General features: G+C 38.8%; 1 protein-coding gene across 2 annotated transcripts in view; it reads left to right on the top strand.

Moving 5' to 3' along the window:
• Sv2c (synaptic vesicle glycoprotein 2C) overlaps nt 1–14,880 on the top strand; it is a 166,523-nt gene that overhangs the window by 137,629 nt on the left and 14,014 nt on the right. The window contains exons 6-11 of one of the 2 annotated variants that reach the window (XM_026404114.2): nt 1,352–1,462; nt 1,866–1,954; nt 5,443–5,607; nt 8,610–8,743; nt 10,189–10,392; nt 10,854–11,013. In XM_026404114.2, coding sequence (XP_026259899.1) covers nt 1,352–1,462; nt 1,866–1,954; nt 5,443–5,607; nt 8,610–8,743; nt 10,189–10,392; nt 10,854–11,013 — 863 coding nt within the window. The remainder of the gene's footprint in view (nt 1–1,351; nt 1,463–1,865; nt 1,955–5,442; nt 5,608–8,609; nt 8,744–10,188; nt 10,393–10,853; nt 11,014–14,880) is intronic. The other variant, XM_026404115.2, reaches the window with a different exon arrangement.

The raw sequence follows: 14,880 nt of genomic DNA, 5'->3' as shown, positions 1-14,880 counted from the left end.
ACCTGCTCAAACAAGAATAAAAAGTAAAGGGTAAAAGATATGCATTTCCATGTCTTCTCAGATGGTTCAAAAATCCTATGTGTGGATTAGCAGGGGAAGGTGGGCCAGGTCCACAAAGGAGCTGTTCTTCCTTTTTTCCTCTTTTCAGGATTCATTCTCTGTGCTGAAAACACTGCTCACCTGTTTTGTAGCTCTTTTCTTAGCAAAAAGTGACTATCTAGAGTCGCAGATGCAGCTTTTCTTGTTGAACTTCTGCCATTGATTTCCCTTGAGAAAATGAAGAATTAGTGTTGATGCTCAGTCACTTGCATTGAGGCCACCTGTGGGATTTGCTGGCTAGCCACTTCTTGGTTAGGCTGCAGGAGAAGGAGGAAAGGGCCTTAGTGACACTCTACAAACACAAGTTTGATGGGAAAGCTTTAAAGAGTATAAAGGTCAATAAAAGAAGGTCAATAAAAATAATTCTTATGGGGCTGGGACTGTAGCTCAGTGGTAGAGCACTTGCCTTGCACATGTGAAGCACTGGGTTCGATCCTCAGCACCACATAAAAATAAATAAAAATAAAGATATTGTGTTCCTCTACAACTAAAAAAATATTTTTTAAAATAATTCTTTTATATATATATTAGTTGTGGATGAACCTTTATTTTTATTTATTTATCTCTAGTGCTGAGGATGGAACCCAACGCCTTACACATGCTAGACAAGCACTTTGCCACTGAGCTATAGCCCTAACTCCCAAGAAAAATAACTCTTTTTTTAAAAAATAAGACATTTTGTTTATTAGCGAATTATAGTTTTCATGAGTTTAATTCAAAATAATTCTTAATGCATAAGTTAATCTGAGTGTTTTATCTGCTAATGTCTTCTTCATAGTAATGATTCAGAGAAGGGTATTTTGTTTTCATATCTTTCTGTTACTACTTCCTCTTCCTCCATTTCTCTACAACATCCCCTGCCACTCATTTCTTGTTCAGTTCTCTTAGGTGCTGTTTGGACCTGTATACTGACACCAGTGGTCTCCTATTTGTATGGAGTAATTACTGAATATCACTTTTTATAGGAGTCAGGTTTCACTTCTTTAAAAATATATTGTGAGGGCTGGGGTTGTGGCTCAGTGGTAGAGTGCTCACCTAGGACTTGCAGGGCGCTAGGTTTGATCATTAGCACCACATAAAAAAAAATGAAATAAAGGTATTGTGTCCAACTACAACAAAAACAAAAACAAAACAAAACAAATAAACAAAATATATATAGAGAGAGAGAAAGAGAGAGAGAAAGAGAACCAGCCTAAACTCAGCAACTTTAGAGAAGAGAACTCAGCATTTTGTGCTCTGTTGCTTTCTACAGGTAAATAAAATCAAAACCCCTAAACAAATAGATGAGTTGATTGAAATTGAGAGTGATACCGGAACATGGTACAGGAGGTGTTTTGTTCGGATCCGCACAGAACTGCATGGAGTAAGTACCCAGTTCTGCACTGACCTGCATGTCAACCTCTTACAATTGGGGATAGTGAGAAGAGGGGCTGACCCTACCTATCCCATCATTGAGATTCTTCCTTTTTGTCTTGGACATCTGAACTTGGATGAGGACTAAGCAATCTGACCACTTTGGGATCAGCAGCTAGCCACTGTGCCCTGTCCTTGGGTAGGAAGGTGAATGGCCATAGACAGGCTGTCTTGCAGTCCATTGGCCTTCAGGAAGCTGAGAAGTGAAAATTCCAGTATATGTTTCCCTCTGGGCCTTAGGTTGAAATGAATTCAGCCCAACAAAAATTCAGCTTTCTTATAATTCAGTGGAAGGGGCAAGGGAATGGGGTTGACTAATTGCATAAGAAAACTGTTTCTCTAATACTTCACAGATTTGGATGACTTTTATGAGATGTTTCAACTATCCCGTCAGGGAAAATACAATAAAGCTTACAATCGTTTGGTTCACCCTGTCCTTTGGGTAAGTGATATTTAAATTCTTGGTGAGTGAAATCATTAAATGCTATATCGTAATTCCCAGCCACACTGCTTTCAGTTCCATGTTATTAACCTATTAAGGATAAAAAAATGTTTTTATTTTCAGCTTAGATTTGCCGAAAATTATGGGTTTTTAAAACCAATAAAAAATAAATTTTATTTATCTTGTCTCATAAACCTGGGCTGACAAAACCAATAGCATTTGGAAATCTGATAAGGCCCTGGATGACTCATCCCTGTGACTGTCCAGTGTCCTCTATGCTTCCACTTGGCCCCAGCCACTCAGCCTCTCTGCTCTCCCTTGAATATGCAGACTGTCTCCATCTCAGGCCTTTGCACCACCTCTGCCTGGAATGGTGCCACCAGACAGCTGCTCACCTTGTTTCTTCACCCACTCCAAGTCTTTCCTTTTTGGTGATGCTTGTCCCTATTACCTTTTTTTTTTTTTCTTTCCCTTTTTTTCTCTTTCTTTCTTTCTTTTTAAGTCATAGCATCTCCACATTCTCTATTATCTTTTTGGCTTTATTATTCCTTGTAGCACTTTCTACCTTCTATTACACAAAATTCTGTGTGAGAAATAAGACTCTGCCTTACCCCTCTGGAAACTCCACAACGACAGGATTTTTAAACTACCTTGTTCACTGACATACATCTCTGGAACATGATATAAGCTCAATAAATCATTGTTGCCAAATGAATAAAAAAAATGCCATATGTTTGTTCTAAGAAAAAAAAAGAGAGGGAGAATTTGTGGAATTTTATTTGCTAATAGTTGACATCTCCACTTTAAAATGTGCATGTGTAACTTGATTGTTGCCTAGTTTGCAGTTAAGAAAAAAGCAATTAGATGGTACCCTATACTGTCAGCCTAATAGGATTTTGATGCCTGGTGGAACCCAATATTTACTCTGCAAATTCTCCCTTAACAGCCACAAATTAGAACAGGCAAGTGGTCCAAGATGATAGTTCTTTCCCAAGTAAGGTATAATACAAGGAAAGGAGGATGGCAGGAAGACCAGGGTCATAGAAGCCCATTCTACTGGGTGACATGATTAACTGTGTCATCCAGTTCCTCATTTTTAAGCTAAGGGCTTTGGGTATTTTTGTTTGTTTTGTTTTTGTTTTTGTTTTTAGGATATGGAAAGTAATTCTCACACAATTTCTAGAAAATCCATTAATGTTGGAAGGAAGGATAGCTGAAAATTAGCATATATTAGGTTCTTACTGTATACTAAGCACTAGCATAGGTACAGAGAAGACAAAGATAAGCCAAAGGAAAGTACTTCTCTCAAGGTGAACAGCTACCTGAAGATTATCTGGTGTTTATTTTGGTAACTTACTCAGTAATGACCACATTTCTTTACTGCTATTATTCAACAATGTTAACATTTAGTGGACATTCAGAAAATGTTTGCTGAATACGTGAAAAAGTAGCTGAAACTGCTCCACATTGCGGATGAATGTTCCAGGGAAGCAAGCTTCCCTCATTGTTGCCACTTTTAAGTTTTTGTTCTATGTTTATGAACTAGAGAACAGTGGGAATGAAGTCAGTGTCCCTGAGTCATTTCTTATTCAGTGACTGGCCGCACAACCTCATCATAATAGGTGTATCAGATAGTGATCTTAATGTCCCTTTCCCCAGTCTTGAGCCACCTTAGAAAATGGGACTGTACCCAAGATTAGCAGTGTCACAAAAATAGATACATAATAGATACATGGTCTCATAATAGATACATGGCACAGATGTTTCAGAAATCCTAATGGCAATAATGATGATAAAAATGTTTTGAACCCCCTTGGTATGTTAGGTACTTTGCATTCCATTTAATCTGAGCAACCACCCAGGAAGGAAGGTGGGTACTACTATCCATTACCATATAGTAGGTGGGTTAATGAGGGTTTAGCTAACTGGCACAAGTTCACAAAGTTGGCAAGTGATAAGCTGGAACTCAAACCTATTCCAACTGCAAAGGCTGTGGTCATAACCACTTATTTCCTCTACAGCTAAGCATCACTGGGGACAAACTAGAATAGTGGTTCCCATGTTTGAGTGCTCATTAGAACAATAACACTCCATATCCAGAGTCTTTCAGTCATCAGGCCTGGTTGGGGCCAAGTTCATGGGCACTGGCCCAGGGATCTCATTTGAAACCTACTACATTAGAGCAGCTCTGTTTACTAGAAATATAATACAAACCACATATGTCCTTTTAAATTTTCTGATAGACACAAAAACACATACAAAAAAAAATAAAAAGAAATATGCAAAATTAATTTTAATACTGTATTTTATTCATCTTATTATGTCCAAAGTAGTATCATTTTGACATATAATAAATATAAAAAGAATTAATTACTGATTTTATATTCTTTTTTCATGTCTTCAAAATCCTGTGATATTTTGTATTTATAGCACATCTAGTTTGAACTAGCTGCATTTCAGCTGCCTAGTGGTTAGTGGCCACTGGTCTGAACAGCACAAAAGCATGATGTAGCTGTTAGAATACTATGTTAGAGGCCAAGTGGCAGAAATAACGTGATTTTTCAGATAGTGATCTTAATGTCCCTTTCCACAGTCTTGAGCTTCCTTAGGAAATGGGACTGTACCCAAGACTAGCAGTGTCACAATAATATAGGAACCAATAGAGTCTCCATGAGCAAAAGAGGTCATCCTGAAAAGACTCTCATGCATGTTGGGTCACAGGAGAGAGATGGGGTTTCTCAGTGCAGCATGGAATGGTAAAAATGACATCGGGGCCAGGTTGCCATATGTCTTAGTCCATTTGTGCTGCTATGACCAAACACCAAAGACTGGGTAATTAATAAGTAATAGAAATTTATTACTCACATTTCTAGAGGCTAGAAAGTCCAAGATCAAGGTGCCAGGAAGTTGGGTGGTCTGGACAGTGCCTGGGCTCTGCTTCTAAGATGGCACTTTACTGCTGCATCTTCCTTGGGGATGAACTAAGCATCTCACATTGTGGAAGAGATAGAAGGAGCAAAAGGAAGGAGGCAGCTCCCTGCACACCTACATTTTATTAATCTTATTCATGAGCCCTCGCAACTTAGTCATCTCTTAAAGGCCCCAACTCTTAACACCATCACATCGGGGTTTAAGATTCAATTTGGGGGTTACACATTCCAATCAAAGCACCACCTATACCACTTCAGGTATAGGACGGGATTTTTTTCTGTATAACTTCCCAAAGAAAGAGTTTAGGGATTACCTACATGGGGTTTCCCAGCTAACCTCTCTAACTATCTCCCTAACCTGATTTTTGCAGATTACTCTTAAAAGAGCAGGGAGCACACCAATGACTTGTGTGTTGATTCATTCAAATACTATAGAGAGCCAGTCAGAACTGAAAGTGCTTCACTGGGAACCATCACTGCTCTGAAAATGTTGGGGAGGAACTTGCTGCCTCAGGCATGACAGCACCTTTACAAACTCATGTTTCTTTATCTTTGCAGGTACTATGGATTATCGGTTTGGTTCCCTGATGTCATTAAACATCTGCAGTCTGATGAATATGCATTGCTGACTAGAAATGTGCAAAAAGATAAATATGCAAATTTCAGTATTAACTTTACAATGGAAAATCAGATTCACACTGGAATGGAATACGACAATGGCAGGTCTAGAAACTTTGAAATCCCTGGCTATTCACAAAAACTCATTTCTTACTAGTATTCTCTGCACCGAAATCTGTAGGGGTTTTCGTTTTGTTTTGTTTTTAGTTTGTACATTTAGTAATTTTCAGGCTGAATGGAAATTCACTTCCAAATGGAAAATACATGTTTATCAGTTGCTTCATTTAAACTATTTCTGAAACTAAGTTGTGTCACACTCCTTAAATATGGGATTCACCACTATGAAAAGAAAATTCAGAAAGACCTTGAAGAGTAATGAAAATAAGGAAGAGAAAATGCAATGGGTAATAGGTTCTTTAACTCAGGGAAGAAATCTGAAATGTAATGTGATGAGTCTTTCATTCCTGAGAAAGGGAATCACTTTTCATAATTCTTTCCTTCTCCAGTAAGTGGAATCAAACATTGAAGTTAAATTGTATGAGTTTACTTGTTTCGATTAGAGAACAGAAATGATTCCTCCAATGTAAGTATTTTGAAAGCACCAAGGGATGCTATTGAGAATGGGATCTGGAACATCTCCGGATGTCGGGAGACAGAAGTGAACAGGAAGTTGGTTCTGGTTCATTATTTCAGACAGAGAAAGGAATAGGTGATGTACTTATGTTCCTCTATGTGTTGTTTGAGAAAGTAATTGCTGGTACAAGTTCCTGATCGCTTACATTATTCTTAAGAAATTGTCCCAAATTTAAAAATAAAAGTAAAAATCAAAAATAACCAAAGTTACCCAAGGGAAAAAATCAGTTCAGTAAGATAAATTCTGTGGATGCTTTGTAATGGACAGGAGAGATACCAACTAAGAGGTCTTAATCTAATTTGCAATCTTTGAAGGGCCTAATCATTAAAGCCATATTGATCAGCTTCACTCTCCCACCTGAAATACTGGCTTGAATCTGCATTTACTTTTTGTAGAAACCTTAGCATCAAATGTTCTGTAATTCTAGGGTGGAATTTTACTTTAAAAATATATTGTTACTATTAGAAATTTCTAAAATCTGTTTGTGACTGTCTCAGTCATAATCTTAGTGGTATTTGTTACTAACTAAACTACTTACTAACTAAAGTTCTAAGATGAGCAAGGCAAAGTAGCACATGCTTCTAATCCTACTATTCAGGAGACTGAGGCAAGAGGATTTTAATTTGGAGGCCAGCCTGGGCAGTTTAGTGAGACACTGTCTCAAAATAAAGTAAAAAGGAGCTGGGGGCTGGAGTTGTGGCTCAGTGGTAGAGCACTTGCCTAGCATGTGTGAGGCACTGGGTTTGATTCTCAGCACTGCATATAAATAAATGAATAAAATAAAGGTCCATCGGGCTGGGATTGTGGCTCAGTGGTAGAGTGCTCACCTAGCACGGGTGGACCCTGGTTCGGTTCGATCCTCAGCACCACATAAAAATAAAGGCATTGTGTTGTGTCCATCTACACCTAAAAAATAAATATAAAAAAATAAAGGTCCATTAACATCTAAAAACTATAGATTTAAATAATAAATAAAAGGAGCTGGGTATGGTGGCCCATGTCTGTAATCCAGTGGCTCTGGAGGCTGAGGCAGGAGGATCCCGGGTTTAAAGCTAGCCTCAAAAGCAAAACACTAAGCAACTCAGTGAGACCCTGTCTCTAAATAAAACACAAGTTAGGGCTGGGGATGTGGCTCAGTGTTCGAGTGCCTCTGAGTTTGATCCCCAGTACTCAAAAAAACAAACAAACAAAAAAACAAACCTAAAATTGCTTCCCTTTTCCAAATTCAATCTACTTTCAAAAAACTGATAACCTTTAGTGCATATAGACTTTTTTTTCCCTTTGCATCCCTGCAGTACACGTTGAAACTAGATTATTTTTTTTAGGCTGGTTGGTCTGTGAGGCCACAGTGTATTTTGAACTGACAAATGTAATCAGGCATTACAATGAGAATAATTTTGAAAGTACTCAATAGTTAGTGATTGCTTTCAAGTAAGCTCACCTTCCTAGAAGGATTAGTCCCTTTCTGTCCTTAATAGGTATAGTCTTGGTATAGAAGCTCCTTCCCAGATGATCAAGCATTTTCCTCTCAGTGACTAGCTAAGGGTATATCCAGTCTTAATATAGAACTAAGATACATTGATGATATTTATATGTGTCAGCTGGGAGCCCTTATTAATCTGAATCATAGACTCTCCTAAGATGTCATGGTTATTAAGACTGTTACTATCTTTACCACCTAGAATTCCCCCTTCCAATGCCCAAAAGGCTTCTCAGCAGGTTTCATCATTCTACCAAATGTAAACAGAACTCTCCTAATTCTATTTGACTCAAGGAATATCTGTTGACCTTGAGGAAGAAAATACTCCTAGAAATGAGTATAACCTTTTGACTTCCTGACCTGGAGGCAGTCATTTTTCATGTAAACGAAACAGGATTTTCTGCCCTCTCTTCAAGATAATTGGAAGTCCCCACACTAGAATGAAGAGGCCTGGGATTGTCAGCTCAGGAAACAGATTTTCACTGAAAGTTCAGGGGGCTGGAAGTGAAACTCAGTGGTAGAGCACTTGTCTAGCAGGTGTAAAGCCCTGCCCCCCAAAATAAAAATTCAGGTAGGAACATATCATCAAGTTAGAAACATTAACCCTAAACTTTTTTCAAATAAAGGCATATCTGAAGAAACAGGAATATAGGATTTTAAAGTAAATAAGTAATAGGTAATCTTCAGACTCTACCTTCTATTGCATACCACACAAAACCTTTTACCAACATTGCAAAAAAACTAAGTGAGCTTGAGTGTCATTGCTTCTCCTACCAGGAAATGACAGTGAGCAATGAAAGAGACAAAGACCAGGTTGCTCAAGGGGAAAAACAGAAAAGCAAAGAGCTTAGAAAACCCAGAATCCTTTGTTCTTATAAAAATTAAGAAAGTCTATCATGAGGCATCACATCTCTAAACCTGTTTGACTTAGCTTTGAACTCTAATGGCTATAGGTCATTGATATGAATTTGTGTGTATTTGTGTGTTGAACAGATTCCTAGGGGTCAAGTTCAAATCCGTAACTTTCAAAGACTCAGTGTTTAAGTCCTGTACCTTTGAGGATGTGACTTCAGTCAACACCTACTTCAAGAACTGTACTTTTATTGATACTGTTTTTGACAACACAGGTATGTGTGCCAGTTAGCTCTGCCTCCAGCTGGGGCCTCTTCAAAAGGCCCAGCTGTTGGCAGAAATGTGATAACCATGTGATGATGTGGCTAGGGGTTTGTGTGGGAAGTGGAGATTAAAGTAAATGAACAAGTTCCCTGAGTCAGATTGAATCAAAGGTAAGCTTGTGTTGTTTTTCTTTGTCAGATTTAGTGTAAATGGGGCTTGCCTAACTTCAGAGTTCACACACACACACATACACACACACACAAAATCCTTTGGTGAATAATTTTTAAAGCAAAGAATTAACCTGCGAAATCCTGGTTTCAAAATCTGGCATTTGCTTAAAAGAGCATACATTAACTCTAGTAACAGATATGGACAACATGTATCTATGCTCAAATATTATATTTTATCCCAATCAATATAATAAAGTCAGAAAAAAAAGAAAGCCAACACTGATTGAGACTTTACCATATGCCATTTCCAGGTCATCAAACATTCATTATCTAATTAGTTTTTATAATAGCAGAGGTTTAGAAAAATTAAATAATTGGTTCACGATCATAGAACCAATAACAAGTGATGTTTAAAGATGGGTTTATCTGATTATAAAGCCCATGTTCTCCCATGCTCACACATTGATCCTATTAAATGAGTCCAGAATAACAACTTGTCACTGTCAGGAGGATCAGCCTTGCCTTCTTGGTGTTCAGACAAGAGAAGCTTTGCCTGGCTCCAAGTGAGAATGGGGTCAAAGTGTCTTTGTTTATTAAATAGAGCTGTCTTTCACTACCTTCTAACCCATTGAACCTCAGAGGACCAGGTTTTTTAGGAAAATCTTGATTAGCAAATAAGATAACAAGTTTATCACAAGGTTTTCAGCAACACCTACTATCACCTGCAATTCTTCTTAGAGCCAAGTTCAAGAAAAACTTCACAAGGAGAATGACCTTCAAAGGAGAATCACCTCAGTGGATTCCTCCACGTAGACCTTAAATTGCAGCCTCAGGAACCCAAGGAAATTCCCTCTCCTGGGTGCCTCTGAGTCCCATAAAATAGCAATAATAAGGTTGATCCATGCACATTTTAAACAAATTGTTTTTATAATTAGAGTGTGGAAACTATTAGTGCTATAATGATGGCTTTTATGTAGCATGATAATTAGAATAAAGTAATCTTGTAAAGGACTAAGCAAGTAATACAGTTTGCAGTAGCCAGCTATAGAAAATCAGAAGATAACTGACTCTTTAACTTAATTGATTCCTTTATTCCACAAAGGTATCCCTGCCTCTGTTCGTTTATAATGTCAGATACTGGACTAGAAACCATTGATCTGGCCTGGAGAAGAAAAGTCAAGTCAGCCCAGCCCTGATTTTTTCTGAATTCATTGTAGGTTTTCTGATATTGGTATGTTGCTCATACCTGGTGAGAGCTTGATGAATTTTCTCTGTTGTTTCTACAGATTTTGAGCCATATAAATTCATTGACAGCGAATTTCAAAACTGCTCATTTTTTCATAACAAAACGGGCTGCCAGATTACCTTTGACGATGACTACAGTGCCTACTGGATTTATTTTGTCAACTTCCTGGGGACATTGGCAGTGTTGCCAGGGAACATCGTGTCTGCTCTCCTGATGGACAGAATTGGGCGCTTAACCATGCTAGGTGTGTGCTCGATTTCAGGTAGAAGGAAAGGGCTGCCCCTGAACTCTAGGGGAGCCTGCTTCCTACTATGTACCCTTCCCCCTGGAGATTCACATCCCATGAGGAGAAATCCCTTAGACCCTTCGTTAAGACTAAACTGTAGTGAAAGTTATGTCTAATTACATTTCATTTGAGCAGTTTTCATGAGTTAACAGACTGAAAAACTAATTATGTGTAACTAATGTATATTTTTCCACTTAAGTAACTGAGTAATGGAACATGTGCATTTCATACTTGCTGCTTTCAGAAAGCAGGGAGATGAACTTTCATATAGGTGAACACCCTTGTCCTGGAGCTTTATGGAACCCAGTTTGCAACTTTCCCATGGATTTTTGTTTTCCTAAGAGTTCTCAAAGGTTCAAGAGTCCTTGCTCTGCTGAGATGACAGGAAACACTTCACCTTGAATCTGTATTGTTGGCAGGTGGCTCCATGGTGCTCTCGGGAATCAGCTGCTTCTTCCTTTGGTTTGGCACCAGTGAATCCATGATGATAGGCATGCTGTGTCTGTACAATGGACTGACCATCTCAGCCTGGAACTCTCTTGATGTGGTCACTGTGGAACTTTACCCCACAGACCGGAGGTATGTTGAAAGAGCCTCTGGGATAGAGGTGGTCCAAATCCCATGGGACCACTGAAAAATGATAAAAACTAAGCCCAACTGCTGCATGCCCAAGAAAGTAAAAATCCCTAAAGTATCATGCTTATAAAGCTACAGGTTCCACATTCCTCTTTTAAAAAGAAAATGTAGGGTCCAAAGTACATGTATGAAGACACGAATTGGTGTAAATATACTATGTATACAAGCAGAGATATGAAAAATTGTGCTCTATATAAATAATAAGAATTGTAATGCATTCCGCTGTTATATATAAATTTAAAAAGAGAAAATGTAGGGGAATACAGTTCCTAATAGGAAGTAATAGGGCAGTTAAACCAGGGAAGAAATTTAATTGTGCCCATGACTTAATTTGTTGGCTAACAGTGTGAGGAAGCTATAATGAAGTGGTGAGGATTAAAACTTAATAGCCTGTCTTGGCCCACATTTTGAGTAGCTAATCAGTCTTGCAAGGGTGATTACCTTATATTTGAAGGTGTCTGCATGAGCTCTGCATTAAGCAAGAGAGGTCTCTAGCACATATGTGTTGACCTTCCTGGTCTATTGAAGGAACGCCTAACACACTCCTATTAAAAGAGAGAGAGAAAAAGAAAAAGAAAGAAAGAAAGAAAAGATTGCTGTTAGAGGAAATTACTCTCCCAGTCCTAAGTGGAGACACAGACTACACCTTATATCAGAGAAAGGGCTAGAAGGAGGGATTTAAGTAGAGCCTCAGCAGCTGGATAATTAAATTAGAACAATGGAATTCCTGTTTTGCCATTTGACATAAGCTAAGACAAATGCCTTTTTCTACTTTCTATTTCATGGACAACTCTCACACTTTGTTGCCATGGAAGACCTCTGTGTTGGAATATAGTACAGACTTTGAAATGAAGGAGGAAGGGTTTTACCCTAGGATCATTCTGAGACACTTAGGGCATTGATTTGCCATTGATCCAGGGTCCCTCCCCTGACTTTTCATTCCTTTGGTTTATTGATCACAATAGGATACATCTTCTGCATTTCCATATTCTAATTTCTATTTCTTCCTCAGGAACATCTTTTCCTGAGCTTACATAAGTGCTATCGGCATTCCTATATATTCCTATATGCATCTTCTTATAGAACACTCAAAACTAAGGAAGCTTTATTTCATAAACATGTCTGTTTATGAAATATTCTAATTCAGACCCTCAGTGAACCCCCAAGTACATACATGGGCTCTGAAAGAAACTATTTATAGCTTCTCCTTCATTTATTCAATATGTGTTAGTTCTTTACCTTTGCAGCACCCTGGGGATAAAGTTGCAGCCAAAAGCAAGTGTTCAGCTTGCACTGAGTTGGTTTGTTTCAACCAACCTGTCATTTTGGAAACAAGGCCCACCCAGATGTGGATTAAACTATTTATTTAAAATAAGCCCCTCCAATCATGTATATTAGTACATGCCTGTAATCCCAGTGACTCAGGAAACTGAGGCATGAAGATTAAAAGTTCAAGGCCATCCTCAGAAACTTACTGAGAGCCTGACTCAGAATCAAAAATAAAAAGACCTGGCCACGTAGCTCAGTGGTAGCACACCTCTGGTTCAATCCCCAACATCAAATAAACAAACAAACCATGTTAGCAAAGCTATCACAGAGCCTCCATTCTTTTTGTGTTGCACTATGAATTTGAAACTATTGTAAATTAAATCAGCTGCTTGTTCCTTTTCCATATGAAATAGAAGGATGAGCATTTATGGAGGGAAAATTTGGCTTGAAAACAGAAAACTCAAGCTGTGGTTGTAGCTCAGTGGTAGAGCTCTTGCCTAGCATCTGTGGAGGCCCTGGGTTCAATCCTCAGCACCATATTAAAATAAAGGTATTTTGTTCATTTACAAATTATATGTAAAACTTGCTGGACATAGTGGTACAAGGAAAAACTCAGGAGTTGGGTAAGTCCATCCTCAGAAATGGGAACCTGCTATTATTCTGTGTCAGAAAGCTTAAACATCAAGTGAAGTAAAAGCAGAAGTTTCTGTTCGTATGAGTTCAGGTCTTCTGAAAAGCAGAAATCAAGATTGGGTTAAACATGCAAAGACTCAACAGGCCTTTTGTGTTCGTTTCTCTCCAGAGCTTAAGAACAAGTAAAGATGAGTTTTAACATGGTGTGGTCAGGGTTATGGTGAAGGAAGGGCATGGTGCTCTGAAAGCATTGGCACATCAGAGCAGGTTTAGAAGTAACATCTAAGTTGAGGCCTGGAGAATAGTGAATGGCAGCCACACCAAGGGATGGAAAGAACATTTCAGTCAGAGCAAATATCACCTGAAAAATCTCTGCAAAGAAAAAGTGAACAAAGTTAGGCAAAAACAAACAAACAAACAAAATAGGTCATGAAAATGCTTGAACATTGCATTATATGGGGATGGGGATTATGTGAGCCCTTGAGGTGTTTCAGGGAGAAAAACAAGGTAAGATTAGAATTCACTCTTGTGACCAGAGAGGAGGCAGGGCATCTCCTTAGGACACTGAAGGTGGTGATATGGACAAAAATGTAGATTGGAAAGGAAAGAAGTCAGCATTTAACATGTTCTTGGAATTTTAAGGATAAAATCAACAAAACTTGGTGCTTGATTAAATGTTGGGGTGAGGAAAAGAGGTTGTCAGAGAGGATTCTGTTTCTGCTTGCACAGTTGAAAGGATGGTTGTGGCTGTGTTGAGACGGGGATGCAGGAGGAACAGCAGGTTCGAGCTGGGGTCAGAAAAATACTGAGTTCCATTTGGGACATGTTGAATTTTCATTTCAACATGGAGCCATCCAATATGCGTTTGAATATTTATGTTGGATACCAGAAAGAATCCTGGGGATAGAATCCATTCACTAATTCACAAGACAGATGTTTATGGAATGCATACCGTTTGCCAGAAACCATCCTAGTCAGACACAACAGTGAACACACAGAGAGCCTGGCCTTGATGGAGTCTACATTCTAGTTTGGGAAAGCTAGTCAATACAATTAGATAAATGAAGTAGGCATTAGTGTATCAGGTGGTGCTGAGTGCTAAAGGGAAAAATAAAGCCATATAGGGATATAGAAATTGCTAAGGTAAGGAGAGTTGTAATTGCATATAGGATAGCCAAGGGAGATGTAGACCCTGTAAAGGTGACATTTGAGCAGAGACCCAGGCAGATACTTTGGAAGACATCTTTCACAGCAAAAGCAACAGTAAGTGCAAAGGCCCCAAGATGGGAGTGGAGGCTACCAGTTGGCAGGCTGGAGCAGAATGAGCAAGATAAAGGTAAGAGTGACAGGCCCAGAGGGACACTCAGGTCTTCATTATGAGTGAAATAAAATCTGTTGCAGGATTTTGGGCAGCAGAGTGAAGTGATCTGGCTTATAGTTTAAAAGAGAACTGGTTTTGTGTTAAAAATAAATTCTATGCCTGGGCATGGGTGGTGCTCATCTGTAATCTCAGCTATTCAGGAGGCTGAGCTAGGAGGATCACAAGTTCAAGTCTGGCCTGGACAACTTAGTGAGACACAGTCTCAAAATAAAATTAAAAAAGGCTGAGGGTAGAGCTAAATGGTAGAATACCCCTGGGTTCAATCTCTAGTACTTCAATAAATCAATAAAACAAACTTTAAGGGATCTGAGATGAATTCAGGGAGACCAGTTAGGAGGTCACTGCAACAACTGTGGCAAGAGATAATGGGGCCACTGACTTCGGTGAGAAGTGATTCCATTCTAAAAATATGTCCAAGACCAACAAGCATTGTTGAAAGATGGAAGGAGAGATGTGAGAGGAAAAGGTATTCAAGATGACTTTGGGGGTTTTACCTGAGCAATGGAAAAGCTGAGATGCCACTTACT

The sequence above is a fragment of the Urocitellus parryii genome, chromosome 1 (genome assembly GCF_045843805.1).
Source record: "Urocitellus parryii isolate mUroPar1 chromosome 1, mUroPar1.hap1, whole genome shotgun sequence".
In the NCBI taxonomy this organism is placed as follows: domain Eukaryota; kingdom Metazoa; phylum Chordata; class Mammalia; order Rodentia; family Sciuridae; genus Urocitellus; species Urocitellus parryii.
Note: the sequence above shows the minus strand (reverse complement) of the source record. Positions and strands in the feature narration are given on the sequence as shown.